This window comes from Bidens hawaiensis, unplaced genomic scaffold (genome assembly GCF_021521415.1).
Source record: "Bidens hawaiensis isolate Kalapana, Puna unplaced genomic scaffold, B.hawaiensis_p1.1 tig00014404_1, whole genome shotgun sequence".
Taxonomy (NCBI): domain Eukaryota; kingdom Viridiplantae; phylum Streptophyta; class Magnoliopsida; order Asterales; family Asteraceae; genus Bidens; species Bidens hawaiensis.
The window spans coordinates 194,030-218,016 of record NW_027492246.1 but is presented as its reverse complement, the minus strand read 5'-3'; the positions used below and the strand labels follow the sequence as shown (position 1 = coordinate 218,016).

Sequence of the window (23,987 nt, the reverse complement as noted above, 5' to 3'; positions counted from 1 at the left end):
CTGAAGGATGATAATATTTTTCATCTCCCAGAAACATATGGATAGCAAACATTTGCTAATTTCTTAAACGAGCTCATTTTTCGGTGCAAGTATAACTCGCTCACTAATGAAATCTATATTTTTGAAATTTTCAATAATAGAAAGATATACAAAGTCAATTTATCATATGATTAATAATGTGCTAATGTCTAACGTTTGTATTCCAAAGATGAGAAGTTGTTTTATTCACCAGAAAAACCAAAACATGTAGTCTAGCGTTAATATTTTTGTGGATTTTTAAGATGATGAACTTAACATAAATGACGGGTTGATTAAATGTCAATTAAAAAGGTGGTAAATGGCGACTTTTTTAAACCAACCCGTGAATTAAAACTCATTCTAATCATAAATTGTTTTCACCTTAACAATGTTTGATACTTTAACCGTTTAAAGAAACCCACTCGTTTAAATTAGTATAAAAACTAAGGATACATCAATAGTGTATAAGGGTATGAAAGAAAAAATTTGTAATATAGTAAATAATCATATATATATTTAATAAGTTAAAGTTTATGAAAATTTTAATTTTAAATTAATATTGTCTCATTATCCAATAATATCATTTCTAATAAAACCTTAATTAATATAATATATTTAAAACTTTAATTTTTGGAATCATTATTCAAATTCAATGTGAAAATTTGTTATTTATAAAAACATAATATTACTAACTAATACAATATATTTATATAAAACAAAATAACATATTTATACTGGTATTAAATTTTTGAAAACAGGAAAGAATTATTAAAAATAGAAAATAAAAGATTAAAAAAATAAAATACAAAATTATTAACAAGAGAAAATGCCAAATGTATTTAATATATGAGGGGAGAGGGGGGGGGGATTTTGTAAGGATCACTTTGGTAATGACATGTGGAAATTAAAAGGTTTTAATTATTAAATAGTATAGATTTGTTCATATATAATTATATATAAAATAAATTAAAAATATATGAGCCGAACTGAACCGAGTAGACCTTTGCTCATTGCTTGGCTTGTTTACAAACCGAACCGAGCATAGCGGCTCGTTTACAATTAAGCAAAAATACGAGCGAGCATTTTCCGAGCAATTTCCTAGCGAGCAGCGAGCGAGTTCGAGTGGGGAACGGCTTGAACGACCCTACACAAAGGAATCAGGCACATCACACTCGTACCATGGCCCCTTTTAAATCTAAAGTGAATAATGTAAAACGCGTATTTGAAAAGGTTTCCTTTCATATTATATTGATAAGTAGTAAACACGCCTTCACGCATTGTGGATGCCGATTTTTAATAAAAAAACTAATTTTAAGCAAGTAATAAAGCAAAATTTAAATACGAATTTAATGTGTAACATCATCAAAAAATGACTTAAATCACCTAAAAACCACTATTTCCAAAAGTGCAAAAGGTCAAAAGAAAAAAAATTGAAGAATGATTAAAGTTAAAGCACCGACTTTCTTCATCTAATCACCAAAAAGTTGTCTCATATTTTTAGGACAAAAATGCTACAAGATGGAAATTATATAATAAATACAAATTACCAATACTCTTAAGTCTGGACGTGTAATCCGGGCAATTTAATTATGTGTCAAACTATAACAAAATGACATATTTACACATTAAGAACTAAATTAATTGAATTCCACGATCCAAACGTACCCATAGGCGTTGGTTTTACAAAAAATTGTTGGCACTACAAGTGTATTAAGTTTTAAAATGTTTGCAATATATAAAGGTTTACCTTAGCCCCAATAGTTACTGATTTACAACACAATATTAGAAAAAAAATATATAAACACCTATTCACACGAATTTGGGTCAAAACTGGACTGGTTTCAACTCACACTAATTTAGGCCAGAAACAGATTTGTGCTCCTCCAATTGATTTCTTAACTAACATATTTTTTATGTGTTTTAGTTATTACTCAACAATTTTAATTATCATACTATAGATTACGGGGTCAAGCTATTTTACAAAGGGGAATAAAAGTGAGAAGGATGAGAAGAATTTGTAACAAAAATAAATAAATAAATAACCCTCAAAAAATTATGAAAAATTAATAAAAAAAATCATAACTCAAAATTTAATAAAAAAAACAAAAAGCTAAACACAAAAATGTTTCCACTGTCTTTTACGTTCTCAAAAAAAATTTATATGTATATATATATATATATATATATATATATATCTTGAGTGAAAAATATCATTGTGCCTTTTTGTTTATCATTGTGTTTTGTGTTTATTTTCATCATTAATTGTGTCTTTTTTTCTTGATATTGTGTTATACTACTCAACGTTGTGTTATATTTTGTTCGGCATTGTGTTATATTTTGTTCGGCATTGTGTTATATTTTGCGATCTATTGTGTCTTTTTTTAGTTATAATTGTGTCTTTTGTTCATTTTCATCATTGTGTCTTTGATCTCGCCATTGTGTCTTTTTGTTAGTTTTTTTTTAACAGGAATGATGGAGGAAACATTTTAGTTTTTTTACTTCTTTCGGTTTTTATTTATATTTTGAGTTACGATTTTTTTATTATTTATCAGGATGTTACCTCTCACAGGTTATGCATCCATATTCTCTTCATTTCTCAACTCTTCTTCATCTATTGATGACCTTTATCTTGATGATAACAATATGAACTCGTCCATGTATTATTGGTTGTTATTAACTAGCAATAATCTTCGACTCAAATCTCTCTAGAAACATGCTGGATTGGAAATCTTTTGGTAATCTCTGTAATTTGACAGATTTAGATTTTAGTTACAACTCTGCTGTTGTCAAATTACCTGATTTCCTCAACAACTGGTCTGGATGCACATCAGTGGCATTACAATACTTTGATGCTTCATACAGCCAGTTTCAAGGGTCACTATCTGATGAGATCCAAATGTTTTGCTCTCTGGAGTATCTTAATCTTGATCATAATGAGTTAAAAGGACCAATAAGTGAAAAGGTGTGGGAGCTACCCGAGCTTAATACTATTATACTTTCAAACAACTCAGTTAAAGTAATTCTTTCTGAAGCTCACATGTCAAACATTTCTTATGTAAATTATCTTGATTTGAACTCCTGCAACCTGGGGCCTCGCTTCCCTAAATGGATTAAAAATTTTAAAAGTCTTATCTGGCTTAATATTGCTAGTAATAGAATTTCAGACACAATACCTATGGAGTTTTAGAGCATTTGGCATTCTCAATTGCATTATTTGAATCTCTCAGCAAACAACATAAGTGGGGAAGTACCAGATTTGGTATCCATTTTTTTCCAAGTGTCATTCTCATTGATAGATTTGAGTTCTAACAACTTTTATGGTCATATATCAAAGGTTCCGTCTACTTTAGTATCTTTAGATCTTTCAAGAAACAAATTCCATGGAGGAATATCCTTTTTATGCCAAATTTCTAATGGGTTTTTAGCACATCTAGACCTCTCGCATAACTCGTTTACAGGAACAGTTCCAGACTGTTTATGGCATTTCAAAGAACTTAAAGTTCTTAATCTAGGTTACAACAATCTGTCAGGAAGGCTTCCTGTCTCTGTTAAGTCTTTGATTCGACTTGAAGTTTTGTGTTTATACAACAACAACCTCTCTAGAGAGCTGCCTTCGTCATTGAAAAAATTGTGCCAAATTAACATTTTTGGATTAGGGGACAACAAGTTCACTGGAAACATGCCACTTTGGATAGGGGAAAACTTATCAAGATTGTATGTTCTTAGCCTAACATCAAACAAACTCGTTGGACACATTCCTTTACAATTATGTCAACTTGCAAATCTTCAAATCCTAGACTTGTCAATGAACAATCTTCATGGAATCATACCCTCGTGCGTGACTAATCTTGCTGGCATGGTTAAAGAAGGATTCTTAGATCAACAAAATGTACATACAGTTTTGGAAATAACATTACCTGGTAGCAATAAAGAGCCAATATATCTTGACAACGCAATGATCCATTGGCAAGGATATACACAAGAATTCAGCAGAAATCTAGGATTACTAAAGAGCATTGATCTATCAAGAAATAATCTTACAGGACAAATCCCTTATGAACTAACGATCTTCATGGACTGGTTGCACTGAACTTGTCAAACAATGCTCTAGATGGGAAAATTCCATTGAAAATTGGTGATATGAGAAACCTTCTAGCTTTGGATTTATCAAGAAACAACCTTTCAGGAGAGATACGAACACGCATGTTTAACATGAATTTATTAGATTATCTAAACGTGTCATATAACAACTTGTCAGGGAGAATTCCATCCAGCACTCAACTCCAGTCTTTTGAACCTTCAAAATACATAGGAAATGCAGGACTATGTGGACTTCCCTTGACCAAATATTGTCCTGGAGATAAAGGTTCAGAAGCACCACCCGTGGTAGGTGAAAGTGAGGATTACGGGAAAGTGACAGATGACCTTCTGAAATGGTTTTACATAGGTGGTGCCACTGGCTTCCCTATCGGATTTTGGTTAGTGTGTGGCACTTTACTTCTCAATCATCATGTGAGACATGCTTTTCATCACTTTCAGGAAAGCTTGCAGGACATCGTTTATGTAGGGGTGGTGGTTTTTATTTCAAAATTGAAAAGGTTTGCTTGTAAATAGTTATATGCTGTCTTCGTATTTGTTTTGAACTGCTTATTCGTTTCAGTATTTAAGGATACTAGTGTATTAGCTATGAAAGATGTAATGTGTGATTTGTGATGAATAAAGTTGCCACCAACAGCATGGGTGGCCATTTCTCTGCCTTGTGTCAAAATAAACTGAGATGACGATCCTAACCCTGTCAGCATTATTATGGTGAAATAATGTTCACATGCAGGCTACAAATGGCAGTTCACATAACGGAAACAGTGAATCCAAATAATTTGAAGGAAGCAATGTGAATATTACGAGATACTTAGTAGCACTTTGCCCTAAATTATGAAGAAGAAATAGAGGACCTTTTTGCTTAAGCAATTGAAGTTTATTCTCTTTGGGCTCATGACTCATCTTCTTCATCGTCTCTGCTCTCTGCTGATGCATTTGAGTTCATAGTGAGCATAGTATCTTGTAAGCTTCCAATATATTCAATTATTTTTTTGTTTTAAAATTTTCTGTTAAATACATGATTGTTGGTATACCACTAATTTATTAATATTGTAACTCTATCCTAAATAATATTTACAGTAAACTGTCAAAATCGTCCATACATTTGGTTACTTTTGGTATTCATTCAAAAGACTAATCTTTCTTTCTCTCTTTTTTTTTGGCAATTGGACTATTAAGGTTTCACGAGTCTTCTTAATTTCGTCCAATTCAAAAACTCCATCTATTTTCTTATTGTTAAATGAGGGGTAAAAAATTGCAAGCTAATGGGCTAATGAATATCAGTTGTTGTGTTGGAACTTGGACCCTTAAGATTTCATGAGTCTACTCAAACTCGAGCCGAGTTTTGGCTTTTTTTAAGGCTTTCGACAAAATATATATCTTTAAAAATTAATTAAAAAACATATATAATTTGATTAATAAATAACAAGCAAGCCAAGCTCGAGTTTGAAGAAACAACTCATGAGCAAGCTTTATAAAAAGAGCTCAAAATGAGCCGAGCTCGAGCTCTAGTAAGTCCGAACAAGCAGAGCGCAAGCTTAGTCTCTGTTCCGCCTGTTTACACCACTGAGTATTGGAACCCAAACGAGAAACCCATGTGTATCCCATTCTGTTCAATTATATTGGTTTTGAAAGTCCTGATAACATGAGTGTATTACTTTTGAAATCAACTTAATGTTTGTGTATGGATTAAAGCTCGGTTTGTATTAACTCTTTGTTTAGCTAATATTATTAATAAGATTACACTCTTGAAAGGTATTTGGCCCTTTTGTCCTTCTCCCTCCATAAGTAGCTGGTTTGACTTCTAAAGTCAAACTATATCTGTTCTTATATATTTTCTTGATTTTTATGTGACCAAAAATCATTTTCTAGTATCAATTATGGGCAACAAAGAGTTTTTAAATGCTTAAAACCTCCAAAATCACATTATTGTAAAAAGGTAATTTGGGCTTCATAATTTTTATGGGTGAAAACAAAGTTAATTACTTATTCAGCTAACCATATGATATTAGCAATATAGTATTTATAATCTTATTTAACAAGTTAATCATTTATTACATTTGGAGAAAGACAGGCCCAATCTGAACAGTATAAAAAATTGTTAAATCTTTTAATCCTAACCATTTGACCCGTTGACCCAAACTGCTTGGAGAGTTGGAGAGATACTAATGTTTTTAAGGCTCAAATTAAAGAACTCAATTCATCTGAAGTTATTCTTTAGTTATGTAAAGTATATTTTAATTAATTATATAATTTCTGAAGTTGCTTTTCTTTTAAGACAAAAAAAATTGTTAAAAAATGTATATATTAAAATTGTATTTAATACTAGCTTGTATCTCCTATATTACATATATTACGAGGGTTGTTTTGCATTATTCGTTTATAATATTTATATATTTTCTTGTATTTAAATTTATTTGTTGTAAGAAAATTAATAATATACTTAACATTTGATGATTAAAGGGTTTCATAAGTAAATGAGATGTTATAACCCGGTTTAAAAACTATCTGGGTTTGGTGAGACTCATAACCCACTTATTTTATTTTTTTTACTATAAACTTGTTTCTTAATCATAAATTATATCTTTTTTAAAAAAATTGGAAATTAATTTTTAGTAAATCCCTGTTTTTTAGGTTTTTCATATCGAATATTTGTTGAGATTAATTTTTAATTTAACAAGATATTATAACCCGTTAAAGGGCTATTTGAGTTTGGTGAGACCTATACCCGTAAATCCGGGTCAAATGCATAAAAAGCCTCAATTTTCAAATAATGCAATCTGATGATCTTGAGAGAATCTAGAGAATAACCAGAAAGCTTTTAAAGATTCATTTATATATATTTAAGATAAGAAATGAAAATTTTTGAAGAAAGTGTTGCAAATTTTTCTCCACATTCTATGCAAATATACCTAAAAGAATATTAAAGAACATGCGTGTTGTCACAAAGGAATCAGGCCCACCATGCTCAAATCATGGCCTCTTTTACATCTAAAGTGAATAATGTAAAATGCGTATTTGAAAAGGTTTCCTTTCATATTATAATGATAACTAGACAACTAGTAAACATGCCTTCACGCATTGGGGATGTCGATTTTTAATAAAAAAAAAACCAACTTAAGCAAGTAACAAAGCAAAATTATTATTTGGATTTAATGTGTTATAGCATCACAAAAAAAATGACTTAAAAAACACTATTTCCAGAAGTGCAAAAGGTCAAAAGAAAAAAAATTGAAGAATGACTAAAGTTTAAAACGCACCCACTTCCTTTATCTAATTAAAATCACCAAAAAGTTGTCCCATATTTTTAGGACAAAAATGTCACAAGATGGAAAAAATATAATAACTACAAATTAGTCTGGACGTGTAATCTGGGGCAAATAAGTTATACACGCAATTGGTGTAATTAGATGTTTAATGTTTTTAATCAGATTAGAATAGACACTTTTTCCATTGGATTCAAATCCAATTTTATTATGTGTCAAAGTATAACAAAATGATTCAACATATTTTACACGTTAAGAAATTAAATTAATCAAATTCCACGAACTAAACGTGCCCTTAGCCCTTAGGCATTGGTTTTACAAAAATTTGTTGGCACTACAAGATAATGATACACACTTATTCACAGAAAAGGATAACCAATTTTAAAACTGCTGCAGATGTGTGACAAGTGTAAGGTTTTTGTTGAACAATAAAATAGAGGTATTTAGTGTAGTAGTGAATCGGTATGAACCACGGGCTTGATAAAGGTTTGAGAACTCCTTCATCAAAACCGGTATGCAATCTGTCACAACCGAACCAGTTTCAAACTGAAGCAATCAAATTCTACTTGACAACCTTTACAACACGAACCGGTTTTGGCAAAACCAGTTTTGACCATATTTGACCAAAACCGAACCCGTTTCGACCCTCCAACTGATTTCTTAACTAACATATATTTGATGTATTTAATAATCACTCAACTATTTTAATTATCGAACGTACTATAGATTACGTTTAAAATTGTATCTTAACTTTGGCTCACGGTTTCCATTAGGGAAGTAATATGTAGCATTTATGTTAAGATTATTTTGTTAATAGATCAGCTGTAATATACTTTTAGAATTATACATCTTATTATAGGCCGTCTATATCACGTTAAAACCTGTTATTATTCCAGTGAATGGATAGCTTTCTTTAGACTGCCTTTATTGACATATTTCAGGATAAAATATGCCAAGAGATGGAAAAATCTAATAAGTGCAGATTGACTCCAAGTCTTTGAACGGGTAACTTGGGACGATACGCATAATTGATGAAAAAATATTGTCTGATTCACACTAGAGTTCAGTTTATATATATTTCGGCATACATGACAATGACAAACAAGATCACGCTTTGATACAACACATTGACAAATAAGATGTGCCAGAAAATTCTGCATCTTGTTTTCTATATTTTATCAATTCTCTTACTATGGTTAAGAACTGCAACTTCCACTTCTGTTAACCACCGACTCGTACCAGCAGCTGCACATTATAAGTGTATTGAAAATGAGAGAGATGCACTTCTTGATTTCAAATCTCACATTCAAGACCTTGATAGCTTGCTCAGTACATGGACAACTGAAAAGGAAGAAAACTATGAGTGTTGTAACTGGAGTGGAGTTACGTGCAACAACCAAACAGGTCATGTCACAGAGCTTGATCTTTCTTCATATAGTCTTGGAGGTAAGATTAGCCCTTCTTTGGTCAACTTAAGCTACTTGAGTTATCTTGACCTTTCTGAGAATTCTTTTATTGGAACCATACCCATATTTATTGGTTCCATGACTCACTTAGGCTATCTTGATCTTTCCTTTAGTTCTTTTAGAGGAACCATTCCCACGTCCATTGGTTCTTTGACCAAATTAACGCGTCTTGACCTTTCTAGGAATTTTTAACTGGAACCGTTCCCATGATTATTGGTTCCATGACTCAGTTAAGCCATCTAGATCTTTCTGATAATTCTTTTAACGGGACCATTCCCATGATTATTGGTTCCATGACTCAATTAAGCTATCTAGATCTTTCTGATAATTCTTTTAGCAGGATCATTCCCATGATTATTGGTTCCATGACCAAATTAAGATATTTTGACCTTTCCAGCAATCATTTAGAGGGAACCATTCCTACATCCATTGGTTTTTTGACCAAGTTAACACATCTTAACCTTTCTAATAACTATCTATTAAATGGAACCTTCATTCCACCAGAACTTGGAAACCTCACAAACTTGCAACAACTTTCACTAGGACACCTCACAAATTTTACAATTGAAAACATAGATTGGCTGTCCCATATGTCTGATTTGAACAGCCTCATGATGGATGGTACTTCTCTAGCCAAAGCAAATAAGTGGGTAAATGTGATTCTAAGTCTTCAAAAACTATCATTTTTAAGTTTATCAGGATGTAACCTCTCACAGGTTATGCTTCCAAATTCTTTCACATTTGTCAACTCTTCTTCATCATCTATTAATAGCCTTTATCTTGATGATAACAATCTCAACTCATCAATGTATCATTGGTTGTTGCCATTAGCTAGCAATAAGCTTTGTTATCTTGATCTCTCTAAAAACATGTTAGATGGTAAATCTTTTGGTTATCTCTGTAGTTTGACAAATTTATATTTTAGTAACAACTCTGCTGTTGTTAATTTACCTGATTTCCTCAATAACTGGTCTGGATGCACATCAGTTGCATTAGAAACTTTGCAAGCCTCATACAGCCGGTTCATAGGAATTCCATCCGAAGCTCACATGCCAAACCTTTCTTATGTATATTATATTGATTTGAGCTCGTGCAACCTAGGGCCTCTCTTCCCTAAATGGATTCAAAGTTTGAAAAATCTTACCAGGCTTAATATTGCAAATAATAGAATTTCGGACACAATACCTTCGGAGTTTTGGAACATTTGGCATTCTCAATTAACATACTTGAATCTCTCAGCCAACAACATAAGCGGGGAAGTACAGGATTTAGTATCCAATTTTTCCCCTAATGATTACTCAATAATAGATTTGAGTTTTAACAACCTTTATGGTCATATAGCAAAGGTTCCATCTATTTTAACATCTTTAGATCTTTCAAGAAACAAATTCCATGGAGGACTATCCTTTTTATGCCAAATTTCTAAAGAAGTTTTAAGATATCTAGATCTTTCGCATAACTCATTCACCGGAAAACTTCCGGATTGTTTGTGGCATTTCAAAGAACTTAGAGTTCTTAATCTAGGATCTAACAATATGTCTGGAAGGCTCACTGCCTCGGCCTCTGTTGATTCTTTGATTAGACTTGAGGTGTTGTCTTTATACAACAACAACTTCTATGGAGAATTGCCTTTGTCATTAAAAAAGTTGCACCATGCTAACATTTTTAGACTTAGGGCCAACAAGTTTACTGGTAACGTTCCTCTTTGGATAGGGGAAAGCTTATCAAGGCTGTATGTTCTTAGCCTAGCATCAAACAGACTCCTTGGACATATCTCTTTGCAATTATGTCACCTTGCAAATCTTCAAATCCTAGACTTGTCAATGAACAATCTTAACGGAACCATTCCCTCATGCTTGAATAATCTTATTACCATGGTTCAAGAAGAAGCCTTATATAAACAAAATATACACGGAGTTACGATTACAAACGCTCTTCCTCTTGGTCAAATTAACTCCCACCAACTGTATTCTTCCATATTTAAACCTATCCCTATACTCATTTACGTTGATAATGCAATGATCCGTTGGCAAGGATTTATACGTGAATTCAGCACAAATATAGGCTTTTTAAAAATAATCGATATATCACAAAACAATCTAACGACAAATCCCTTACGAAATAACCGATCTCCATGAATTGGTTGCCCTGAATTTGTCAAACAATGCTCTAGATGGGAAGATTCCATGGAAAATTGTTGAGATGAGAAACCTTCTAGCTTTGGATTTATCAAGAAACAATCTTTCAAGAGAAATACCACCAAGCATGGCGCAGATGAATTTATTAGGTTATCTTGACGTGTCATATAATAACTTGTTATGGAGAATTCCATCTAGCACACAACTCCAATCCTTTGAACCTTCAAAATACAAAGGAAATGCAGAACTGTGTGGACCTCCCTTGACCAGATGTTGTCCTACAGATGGATGTTCAGAAGTACCACCCGTGGTAGGTGAAAATGGGGATGATGAAAAAGAGAGAGAAGAACTCTGGAGATGGTTTTATATAGGTGGTGCTACTGGTTTCCCTATTGGATTTTGGATAGTGTGTGGCACTATACTTCTCAACCGTCGTGCAAGATATGCTTATTTTCACTTTCTGGAAAGCTTGCAAGACATGGTTTATGTAAAGGTGGCGGTGTTCATTGCAAAATTGAAAAGGTTTGCTTGTAAATAGTTGTTTGTTGTCTCTAGTATTAAGTTGTTTCGTAACTATTTGTTGTTGTTAGTATTTAAGGATGCAAGTATATTACTTACTAGCTATGAAAGATGTAATGCTTGTCTTGTATTTGGATTGGGTTTTATGAATAAAGTTGCCACCAACACCATGGGTGGCCATTTCCGTGGCTTGTGTCAAATAAAATGACAATTAATTTATAAATGGCAAGTGACGATCCTAACCCATCAACATTATTATGGTGGCATAATTAATGTCTATATACATGTAACAAATGGCAATTAAAATTGAAGTGTATTTCCTCAGGGCTCATATTCTTCATCGTCTCAGCTTGTAACCATCCCGATATATGCTTTTTAAAAGTGAGTGTTAAACAAACTGCAAAAGGATAAATGAGTCGCATATATAAACTTGGGCTTTTTGGCTTATATTTTTTGGGCTTAGTAAGAGGACTGACAATTGGAAAATTGAAGCATAAGTTCTTATTTTGAACAAGTTTTCGGAGAAATTGCTCGATTTTCGATCGAAAAATAATCAACTCGATTTTGGCTCGTTTCGTTTTTCGCTCGGTTCAAATTTCAACCGTTCGGTTCGGTTCGGTTGTAAACGAGCCAAGCAACAAGCAAGCCTTCGCTCGGTTCGGCTTGGCTCTTGAACAACACTAGTTTTCCCCTAGACTTAGATACCAAGAAATTAACAATATTATGCATTTTTACAGCTAGTGATATTTAGGGCATTTACATATTTCCCCTTCCTAAACTTTGAAATTACATATTTTCCCAAACAATGCTTAAAGAGCATTGTACATTTAGCATTAAAAACTTGTACTTTGGACCTTTGGGGAAATATGTAATTTCAAAGGTTAGGAAGAGGAAATATGTAAAAATCCCAAAAATTTAATTGTGTATAGAGGCGGCAAGTTCACCGATTCGTCTAAAATTTAGTCGGTTTCGGATCTGGAGATTTATCTCCAACCGGTCAAAAGTTTATAACGTTAAAAGTTATTAAAATGGGATGGGTCAAGCGGGTTGATCGGGTTGATGAAAGTCGCAAGCAATTTTAAATGCTCAAGATGTCACAAAATCACTCTATATTTATGAAATAATTCGTTGGTTTTCATTAAAAAAAGTCATTTGGGTTTGAAATTTCTTAGCATTATAGTTATTATAACGTTATTTAAGAAATTAGTTAATTATTTATCACATTTGGAGAAAGACGGGCTTAGTCTGACCCAAACCCATGGGGCTTATATATAAAAATAACCATTTGACCCGTTAACTGCTTATACCTTTATTAATCACCTGAAACCAGTATGACCCGTTAGGGCGTTACCCAACCTCCCCTTAATTTAACCTAACTATACTAATAAAAGAAAATAATAAAGATGACGTGACGGTCTTATATTCTCCTATTTTTCTAATCTCTCTTCTCATTTTAATTCATCCTTGCTATCCATGACAGAATGTGTCAAAACCATTTTGATACATGAATTATAATTTTTTTCTAGTTTTCTAATCACTCATTTCTTTCATCCTAGATATTTATGGATCATGGATTAACACAATTTTAACAAAATTTGTATATAAACAAATTTTCTCAAATTTGTTAAATTTGAGACCGTAGACTACTTATTATTTATACTATAATTTTGTTCATTTATTTCAACTAATAGACCTTATTATTTTTTTTATTATTTAATAAATCCCGTATAATACACGTGTTCAAATACTAATTTATTATAATTAATAATAAGTGGGTTTTTTTGTTGGTGGAAATCCCTAAGGATAGAAAAGCTTTAAATTAAGAACCCGATTGCAATATTTGCTTCAACAAAGCCACTTTGAAAAAGTCGACTTTTAAGGTATTGGCCAAAGGCAAACCCCATATATTCGTTTTTGCCACTTGCATGGCCCCACCGTCAAGGGTGTTGTACACACTACATATGCTATAATATTATATAGACCGATAATTATATTATGTAATATCTTATTATTATTTTATTGAATTAATATATAGTTTTTTTATTGAACGGGCAACGATCCTTCAAATTGGTCATTGGCTATATCAGGATACACTCATATTTGATCCAGAGAACACCCTCACCTGAGGCCAACATATATGAACACTCGTATGAAGGCACGACAATATGGAGATATAAAACTTGTTCAGTTTAACGATCTAACTAGTGAACGTCACTTACTCACCTAGTCTCCCATCATTACCCGTTGTCACTGAAAATAAATAATGGAAGCAGGAATCAAATATGGGTCCCATAAAACACAAAGTCTCTTTTTTATACTCCACCACTAGCTCAGTGACATTAATATATTGTTTTAGTTGGGCATATTAGTTTGTTTTTTTAATTTATATCACACCGGCCATATATCACATGACAAAATTCATCTAATAAGTAAGGTTTTTGCATGACTTGCGAGTCAAATGTGGAAATTGGGACAATCCTTTGCCCCATTTACTCGTCATAAGTGTCCATTTAGTCAAATTTTAAAAGAATTTTGTATCGAGATGGGTCGGGTGGTGTTCCCACTGGTAGCTAGCGTACGGTCTTGAAACCGCACCGAGCACACTTGGTCCACACTAACACTGCATTCTCGGGTTTAAAATATAAGGAAAAGAAAGAATAAGATTGGATAGGGGAAGAAAGAAAAAGAGATTATATATTTAAAAGATATTCTCGAGTTAAAATAAAATGATAGAAAACAAGTGTTAATTACATTCTTGAGTTAGATGGGAAGGAAAAGATAGGAAAAAAATGTAACTTTACAGTCATGTCCTCATTATTAAGTTATATAGGAAGGAAAAATAGGCTAAATTAGTAATATAGTACATGACTATAGACTTTCCTTCTGAATCATACCATATTTGACTGGAAAGCTTTGTAGGAAAAAAACTTTAACTTTTCTTTTCATTCTCTTTTTTTTCTTTTAATGAAAAACTCAAGAATGAAAAAAGAAAAATTTTCTTATCTTTTCTTTTTCAAACCCTTAAATAAAAAACTCAAGAATGCAATGCAAGGTTTTTAGTTCGCAGATTTTATTTAAGGAATTGGAATTGTCAAAGGAATTATTGGATTTGAATTTTAGTTTCCTTAAAAGGTATTTTAAACTTTAAGATACGAAAATTTGATAAAAGAAATTTGAATTTGTAATGATTTATGGTGACAAAATAATTATAGAGAATTGAAATCTACAACTACCACAATCACCAAGCAGTCACATCACCGTGACGTACCGCTTCACACCCCTGCCCCTGCCACAACCATAGCCACCTCCACATCGCCACCTAACCACTATCACCATCAAAGGTGGCATTGGGGATGTCGGGTTGGGCTGGCCGGAAGGGGGGGGGGTTGTGAAGGCACGCGATAACTAATTATTATTTTATGTATTCGCTTAAATTTACAGTTTTTGTAAGTCAAATTCTTAATTTTGGCTCACAATTTTCACTCAGGAAGTTATATAATTATTGTGTAAAAAGGTCATTCTAAGGGGAGTGGGGGTGGTCCGTTATAGCCCCCCATCACGCGTGATGGTCACTGGAACACCGCCGCCGGTCCTCCCATCACGCGTGATGGTCACTGGAACACCGCCGCCGGTCCTCCTATCACGCGTGATGGGGGGCCGGCCGTGATAGCCATCACGCAACTCAATCTCAATTGACCGTTGGAATTGTTACCGTTGAAGGCAATTAAAAAAAAAAACTTAATTAACCTATATAAATATAATCAAATTCATCTTCAAATCCAACTCAAATTTAACTCAAATCCTCTACTGCAAACAACATTCTAGCATCACACAAATGGGGGGTTCAAAGAAACGTGGCTCGGGTTCAAAGAAAACCCAATCCCGACCAAAGGTTCGACAAAATCTTAGGAAAGGAAACAATGGCCGAGGACTTTAACGAATACAAGTCGGCTAAGTTGGCGGAAATGGTCGAGACGAAGGAGCGAAAGCAACTAGCTCTTGCTTCAAAATTAAAACGTGACGAGGCGTATATCAACCATTTGAATGAAAACCAATAAAACGCTGATTTAACATTCATCGTACAACCGCACGAACATCTTAACGAACCTTTTAGATCGATCCTACTTCAACGCAAACGCGAGCTATGCGAGAAGTGGGGTTGGGAAGCGCCGTAAGTTTTTTTTGTCGGTTTTTTTAATTTATTTATCTTTGTAATATTTATTTAATCTTGTTTTATTTTTTATTTAATTTAACCTTGTTTTAGTATTTATTGTAAAAAAAATAAAATTTCATCACACCACCACCCCCACCAAAATTCCATCACTAGTGATGGAAAGTGGTGGGGTGGGGTGACACACCATGATTGGTGAAAGCAAGTGATGGTTTATAAACCACCCCCACCCTCTAATAGAATTTTTAGAATATGATGGATGTCATAATTATCACATAATAACTAATGATTATCTGAGAGTAAATTAGTTTCTTTAGGCCGCGTGATAACTTTAGAAGGTGCCATTTGCCAAGGTGGAAAAGTATAAATTTTGAAGACTCAAAAGTCAAGAGTCTTTGAAGGTGTAAGTTGGGACCAAGAATTTATACTCATATTTAATGAAATTTAATGTTTTCAATGGCGTTACAAAACGAGGTTAGGTAGACGATTCAACCAAACACATTAAGGACAAAATTGAAATTATAATTTCAACAAAATTCTATGAACCAACATATTAAAAAACGGATTATGAAACTAGTCTGGATTTCAAGCTAAACCACGATTTGATATCGGTTTGAGATTTGAGAACTCCTCCGTTAAAATCAATTTGGAACAGATTTATACTTAACCGAACCAGTTACAATCGGTTTCAAATCAAACCCATCATTTTCACTTAAAATATTGGTTTCAACCAGAAGCGGCTTGGCAAAACGAACTGATTCTGGCCCAGAGACCAATTTGTGCACCTCGAACTGATTTCTTAGCTAAAATATATTTTACATATTTAGTTATTACTCAAGAGATCATAATTATTAGACCACTTTCTTCTTATTTTTTTTTCTCACGGCAATGTTTATGTTCCACTTATTGTGTTAATGTATGAATTCAAATATATTTTTTGGAATAATATGTGTGTCATATTGGCTGTCTATATCACATAATAACCAATTATATGTATCAATTCTTGTCTATATTTTGGTCAATAATGCCACAGGGTAGAAAAAAATATAATAAGGAAAAGTTGCCTAGACTCAAGCCATTGGACGTGTAATATGGGTCACAATATATCCTTTTAAGATTTAAATACAATTTACACGTCAAACTATAACAAATGTGAGGCTTGTCTCTCCGAACTCTGTTTATATAAATCTGTGCATATGTGTTGATGTTATAGATAAAAGAAAAGCAAATCACACATTCATACAACACAATGACAAATAAGATTTGCCAAAAGTTTCTGCATCTTAATTTGTTTATTTTCTCACTTCTCTTTCTATGGATAGAAGCTACAAATTCCACTTCCGTTGGCCACCGGCATGTACCAGCAGCTGCTCATTATAAGTGTATCGATAAGGAGAGAGATGCCCTTCTTGATTTCAATGCTCACATTGATCAAGACCCTGATTGCCGGCTCAGTACATGGACAACTGAAAAGGAAGAAGACTATAAGTGTTGTAACTGGAGTGGAGTTACATGCAACAACCAAACGGGTCATGTCACACAACTTGATCTTTATTACTATAGTCTTGGAGGTAAGATTAGCTCTGCTTCGCTTAACTTTAGTCACTCGAGTTACCTTGATCTTTCCTTTAATTATTTTAATGGAACCATGCCCATGTTTATTGGCTCTATGAGTCAATTCTTTCAGTGGTACCATGCCCTCGTCCATTGGTTCCTTGGCCAGATTAACAGAACTTCGCCTTTCCAATAACTCTTTTAACGGAACCATTCCTGCGTCCATTGGTTTTTTGACCAAATTAACACATCTAGACCTTTCTTACAACTATCATTTAAACGGAACATGCATTCCCCCCGAACTTGGAAACCTAACAAACTTGCAAGAACTTTCACTGAGAGGACTCACAAGTTGTACAGTTGAAAACTTATATTGGTTGTCCCATATGTCTAAATTGAACTACCTCACTATGGATGGTACTTCTTTGGCCAAAGCAAATAAGTGGGTAGACATGATTATAAATCTTCAAAAACTATCAATTTTAAGTTTATCAGGATGTAACCTCTCACAGGTTATGCGTCCATATTCTTCTCCATTGCTTAACTCTTCTTCATCATCTATTGATACCCTTTATCTAGGCGATAACAATCTCAACTCATCCATGTACCCTTGGTTGTTGCCATTAACTAGCAATAAGCTTGGTATGCTTGATCTCTCTAAAAACATGTTAGATTGCAAATCCTTTGGTAATCTATGTAGTTTGACATCTTTAAATTTTGCTCACAACTCTGTCGCTGTAAAATTACCTGATTTCCTCAACAACTGGTCTGGATGCACATCAGTTGCATTAAAAGATTTGTATGCTCCATTCAGCCGGTTCACAAGGTCATTATCTGATGAGATTCAAATGTTTTCATCTTTGGAATATCTGGTCCTTGATCATATGAGTTAAATGGATCAATAAGTAAAAAGATGTGGGAACTACCCAAACTTCAAAGTCTTGACATTTCCTCTAACTATCTTAAAGATGGCATCTCAGAAAACATTGGGAAATCATGTTGGCTTTTGTGATGAATAAAGATCAAGAAAGGCAGCAAAGGGTTTCTTTCTTATTATTGAATGAAAAATAGAGCGTACAAACTTGAGATCTAAAGGATCTCTTAAATAACCAGAGATAACAACCTAGCAACTAACCTCCTGAAGACTAGGTAAGTTACAACGTTAAAAACAAAGGAATTATTCAAACAAACTTAAATAACAAAATTAAATAATAAACATGCATGTGCATGAGAAACCCACGTGCTACATGAGGAGTTTAGAATCATCCTTCAACACCCGCTCTTGATTCAAACTCCATGACACCGAGCATATGCCTGAAGTAGACAAATTTTTCTCTAGCAAGGGCCTTAGTTAACATGTCAGCTAGCTGCTCATGTGTGTTGCAGTGATCAAGTACCACCAGTTCTTGTGCAACCATTTCTCCAACAAAATGATGTTTAAGCTCAATATGCTTGGATCTACTGTGCATAACTGGATTTTTGCTGAGATTAATTGCCGACATATTATCACAGTAGATGGTAGTAGCACTCAACTGACCAAGTCCCAGATCTTCAAGCACCCTCCTCAGCCATACTGCTTGACAGGTAGTTGCTGTGGCTGAGATATATTCTGCTTCGGTACTTGATAAAGCCACCGTCGACTGCTTCTTTGAGCACCAACTGACAACTCCACTTCCAAGAGAGAAAGCATAGGCTGAGACGCCTTTTCTTTCATCTACACAGCTGGCCCAATCACTGTCAGAGCAATTAACTTAATATTGGCCCGTTTATCATACCATATTCCATAGTGTTTTGTTCCTGCAACATACTTTAGAATTCTTTTGGCTGCACATAAATGCTTCTTTGAGGGAGTCTGCATAAACCTTGAGACAACACTAACTGCATAAGTTAAGTCTGGACGAGTATGAGTCAAGTATATTAGCCCACAACTAGACTTCTATACATTAACTCATTTGCTTTATCAACAGCATCATCTATCATCAATTTTTCACTTGAACTCATGGGAGTATCTTCTACATTGCACTCCTTCATTCCAAACTTCTCAAGCAGACTTTTAGCATATTTTTCTTGAGATATGAATATTCCATGATCAGATTGCCTTACTTCCAGCCCCAAGAAGTATTTGAGAAGACCTAGATCAGTCATTTCAAACACCTCCATCATTCCTTGTTTGAATTCTGCAATAAGCTCAAGACAGTGACCAGTGCAAATAATATCATCCACATATAAACATACATATATGAATTTATTATTGCCACAGTCCTTGATATACAAGGTTGGTTCATTTTAACTTCTTTTGTATCCTTTCTCCAGGAAGTACCCATCAATTTTTGAATACCAGGCTCGCGGAGCTTGCTTTAGGCCATAAAGAGCTTTTCTTAACCTGTACACCTTGCCTTCTTGCCCTTTTACTTCATACCCTTCAGGTTGTTGCACATATATTTCTTCAATCAAGTCCCCATTTAGGAAGGCGGACTTGACATCAAGTTGATGGATAGGCCACCCTAGCTGAGCAGCCACAGATAACACCACTCTAATTGTTTCAAATCTTGCCACTGGAGCAAATGTCTCTTGATAATCAATACCTTGCTTTTAGGAATACCCTTTGGCAACTAGTCTTGCCTTGTGCCTTAGAATTTCTCCATTGGCACCCAACTTTGTTTTATACAGCCACTTTAATCCCACCACATTCTTTCCAAATGGCAGATTGACCAGCTCCCATGTTTTATTCTTTTCAATAGCCTTTAACTCATTAGCCATAGCATCTTGCCATTCCTTTTTTTTTTTCACAGCCTCATCAAAGTGAGTGGGATCAGTCACATTTAAAGCAAATTGGCATGAGTTAAAATCTTTTCCCACCTTGATCTTCTTTGCCTGATCATATACTTGTGTTAAGTCTTTGGTTTTAGGTAAGGGGGCAGTTGGAGTAAATGAGTTATCAAGTTGTGAGGATGAAACATCATGGTGAGTTGTTGTGGATGATGAGTCAGGTTGGCAGGTTATTGGAGAGAATGTGTGAGTTGGTTCGGCTGAGGTTTGGTTGTGAGGTGTATTATAAGGGCTAGTAGGTGTTGTGTTAAAGTTTTGACAAGTGTTATGTGATGAACTGGAAGTTTGTAGGCTGGTGTTTTGAGAAGTTTGTAGGCTGGTGTTTTGAGAAGTGTTTTGTGATAAGTCGGTGGTTTGTGTGTTAGAGGTTGGTTCATTGGGAAAGGGATCAATATAGTTTATATCATAGGCAGTGGTGTCATCATGGCTTTTAACATTCCATTCCCACTTTGAGTTCTCATGAAACACAACATCTCTCCTGATTAGGAACTTTTTGGTTGTATGATTGTACAACCGATATCCACTGGATTGTTGAGAATATCCAATGAATATACACCTCTCAGACTTGTTGTCAAGCTTTCTTCTCTGTTGTGATGGAAGTAAACCATAAGCACAACATCCAAACACCCCGAGATAGCGGACCGAAGGCTTGCTATTGTTCCAACCTTGCATTGGGGAGTTTTGTTTTGAAGAGCTTTGGTTGGAGCCAAGTTGATTAAGTAAACTGCAGTTGCAACACTTTCAGCCCAAAAGTAATTTGGCAATGACTTGTGCTTCAACATACTTCTTGCCAGACCCATGATGGTTCTATTCTTTCTTTCACACACGCCATTGTACTCAGGTGTATGGAGGTGTAAGTTCCTTTCTAATGCCATTTTCATCACAATAAGCATTGAATTCATTTGAAAGGTATTCTCCACCTCTATCCAACCTTAACACCTTAATAGAGTAGTCATTTTGGTTCTCCACAAGAACTTTGAATAATTTGAACTTATTGAAAACTTCAGATTTGTTAGCCACAAAATAGACCCAACACATTCATGTAAGGTCATCAATAAATAATACGTAATAATGACTTCCACCAAGACTTGGCACTTGCATGGGTTCACACACATCAGTATGGACAAGTTCAAGTTTCTTTGTGGCTTTCCATGATTTAAAAGCAAAAGTATTACGGGTTTGTTTGCCAACAACACACCCATCACATGATTCAATGGGTTTGATACTCAGCAGTCCAAGTACCATACCCTTGTCATGTAGTTGCTTTAAACCAAATGTATTATAGTGACCATACCTTGAGTGCCAAAGTAACGTGGTTGGATCAGCTTCAATTGTTTCTTTATGGGCAGCAACGTGTGTATCTCCGGCTTTGGAAGCATCAACCAGGAACATGTTGTTATTCGACACCATCACAGTAATGAGAATGATTCTTGTTTGTTTGTTCTTGATAGTGCACTTGTCATCATCAAATAAAAGGGAATAGCCTTTTCTCATTAGTTGCCCAACACTAAGTAAGTTATACTCAGGTTGAGGGGCATAATATACATCATCCAATAGCCTATGGTTGCCATTTGATGTGTCAATTTTTACAGTACCTTTCCCTTTTACTTGTATTTGTTTTTTATCCCCAAGATGCACACTTAAATTAAATGACTCATCTAAGTGTGCAAAGCTTTCTTTTAGGCTCTTCATATGGTTTGAGCACCCTGAGTCTAGAAACCAAAAACATGATTTGTTACCTTGTGATGCAGATTGAGTCATCAAGGAAAACTAAAGATTAGGTACATATGCCATAAACAGCCTTTGATCATCCGAGGGGCTTTCCTTCTTCTCTTCCTTACTTTCAGCAGCCACATTAACTTGTTGATCTTCATTGTACCAACAATCCTTTGTGTAATGTCCATATTTCTTGCATATGGTATATTGAGGTACTCGGCTTCTATCAAAGCTTTTGCCTCCTCTTCCACGGTTCATGCAGCGACCCCTACCTTTATTGGGGCTATGACCTGGTAGTGGTCTATCATTCATCACTTGGAGAGCCTGCTCTTCATTCTTTTCACTCTTCACAAAGATTCTGCTATTGATTCTTTCTTCATGGGACTACAAGGATCCCTAGGTTTCTTTGCAGAAGTTGCTGCAGCAATTCTAGAGAATAGATTTTCATGAACATCCTGTTGAATGATGGCCATCACATAAGCATCTTTCTTTCTTGCAATCGTATCTTTGTCATCAATACCGGATTCTACCAATTCCCATAGGTCCCTTGATCTGAGAATAGTCTTCAACCGGATACTCCAGAACTCATAACCCTCACCCTTAAACACAGGGATTGGAGTCTGAGCAGCAAGGAGAACACTGGTGTGATCGGCCATGAGGGAGGAGGTTAGCAATCTAGGGTTTCGTATTAAGGTTTTTCGATTTCGAGAGCACTGGTGCTCTGATACCACAAATTTGTTGGCTTTTGTGATGAATAAAGATCAAGAAAGGCAGCAAAGGGTTTCTTTCTTATTATTGAATGAAAAATAGAGCGTACAAACTTGAGATCTAAAGGATCTCTTAAATAACTAGAGATAACAACCTAGCAACTAACCTCCTGAAGACTGGGTAAGTTACAACGTTAAAAACAAAGGAATTATTCAAACAAACTTAAATAACAAAATTAAATAATAAACATGCATGTGCATGAGAAACCCACGTGCTACATGAGGAGTTTAGAATCATCCTTCAACAAATCAAAGCTTCGTGATATTAATCTTTCAAACAGCTCACTCAAAGGAGTTATTAACACAGCTCACATGTTAGACATTTCTTATGAAATTTATTGATTTGAGCTCCTACAGCCTAGGGCCTCGCTTTCCTAAATGGATTCAAAATATTAAAAATCTTACCCACATTAATATTGCAAGTAATAGAATTCTTGACACTGTTCTTGTGGAGTTTTGGAACAACTGGCCTTTTCAATTTTGAATCTCTCAGCCGACAACATCAGTGGATAGGTACCAGATTTGCTATCCAACCTTGATCCTAATGATGTTTCAGTAATAGATTTGAGTTCTAACAAATTTTATGGCCATAGAACAAAGGTTCCATCTGGCTTAGAGTTTCTAGATATTTCCAGAAAAAAATTCCATGGAGGATTGTCCTTTTTATGTCAAATTGCCGTTGGGTCTTTAGGATATCTAGACCTATAGCGTAATTCATTTACAGGAAAACTTCCAGACTGTCTGTGGCATTTCATAGGACTTGAAGTTCTTAATCTTGGGTATAGCAGTCTATCTGGAAGGCTTCCTATCTCTATTGAACATTTGACTGAGCTTCAGGTGTTATCTTCATACAACAACAACCTCTCTGGTGAATTGCCTTTGTCATTAAAAAATTGCACGCAATTAACATTTTTAGATTTAGGGGCCAATAAGTTTACCGGTAACGTTCCTCTTTGGATAGGGGAAAGCTTACCAGAGTTGTATGTTCTTAGCCTATCATCAAACAAACTCCTTGGACACATCCTTTTACAATTATGTCAACTTGAAAATCTTCAAATCCTAGATTTGTAAATTAACAATCTTCATGGAACCATACCCTCATGCATTAATAATCTTACTACAATGGTTCAAGGAAGATTCTTTAACCGAAAAAATGTACATAGAGTTTTATATTCACAGTACAATCAAGAGGGTTTCGCGCTAGAACTAGTTGATCTCCATGGATTGGTTGCACTGAATGTGTCAAATAATGATCTAGCTAGATGGGAATATTCCATGGAAAATTGGTGATATGAGTAACCTTATAGCTTTGGATTTATCAAGAAACAATCTTTCAGGAGAAATGCCTTCAAGTATGTCCAAAATGATCTCATTAGGTTATCTTGACGTTTCATATAATAACTTGTCAGGGAGAATTCCATCTAGCACTCAACTCTAGTCCTTTG

At 34.5% G+C, this 23,987-nt stretch overlaps 1 protein-coding gene and 1 pseudogene across 1 annotated transcript; both read left to right on the top strand.

Annotated features, from left to right (window-relative positions):
• Positions 1-8,521: 8,521 nt before the first annotated feature.
• Positions 8,522-11,540, top strand: LOC143546585 (receptor-like protein EIX2; annotated as a pseudogene).
• Positions 11,541-16,925: 5,385 nt separating this feature from the next.
• LOC143546584 (receptor-like protein EIX1) lies at positions 16,926-18,123 on the top strand. The gene is made up of 2 exons (XM_077038227.1): positions 16,926-17,247; positions 17,726-18,123. Exons 1-2 carry the CDS (start codon positions 16,926-16,928, stop codon positions 18,121-18,123), a joined length of 720 nt encoding a protein of 239 aa, XP_076894342.1.
• The last annotated feature ends 5,864 nt before the right edge of the window (positions 18,124-23,987 follow it).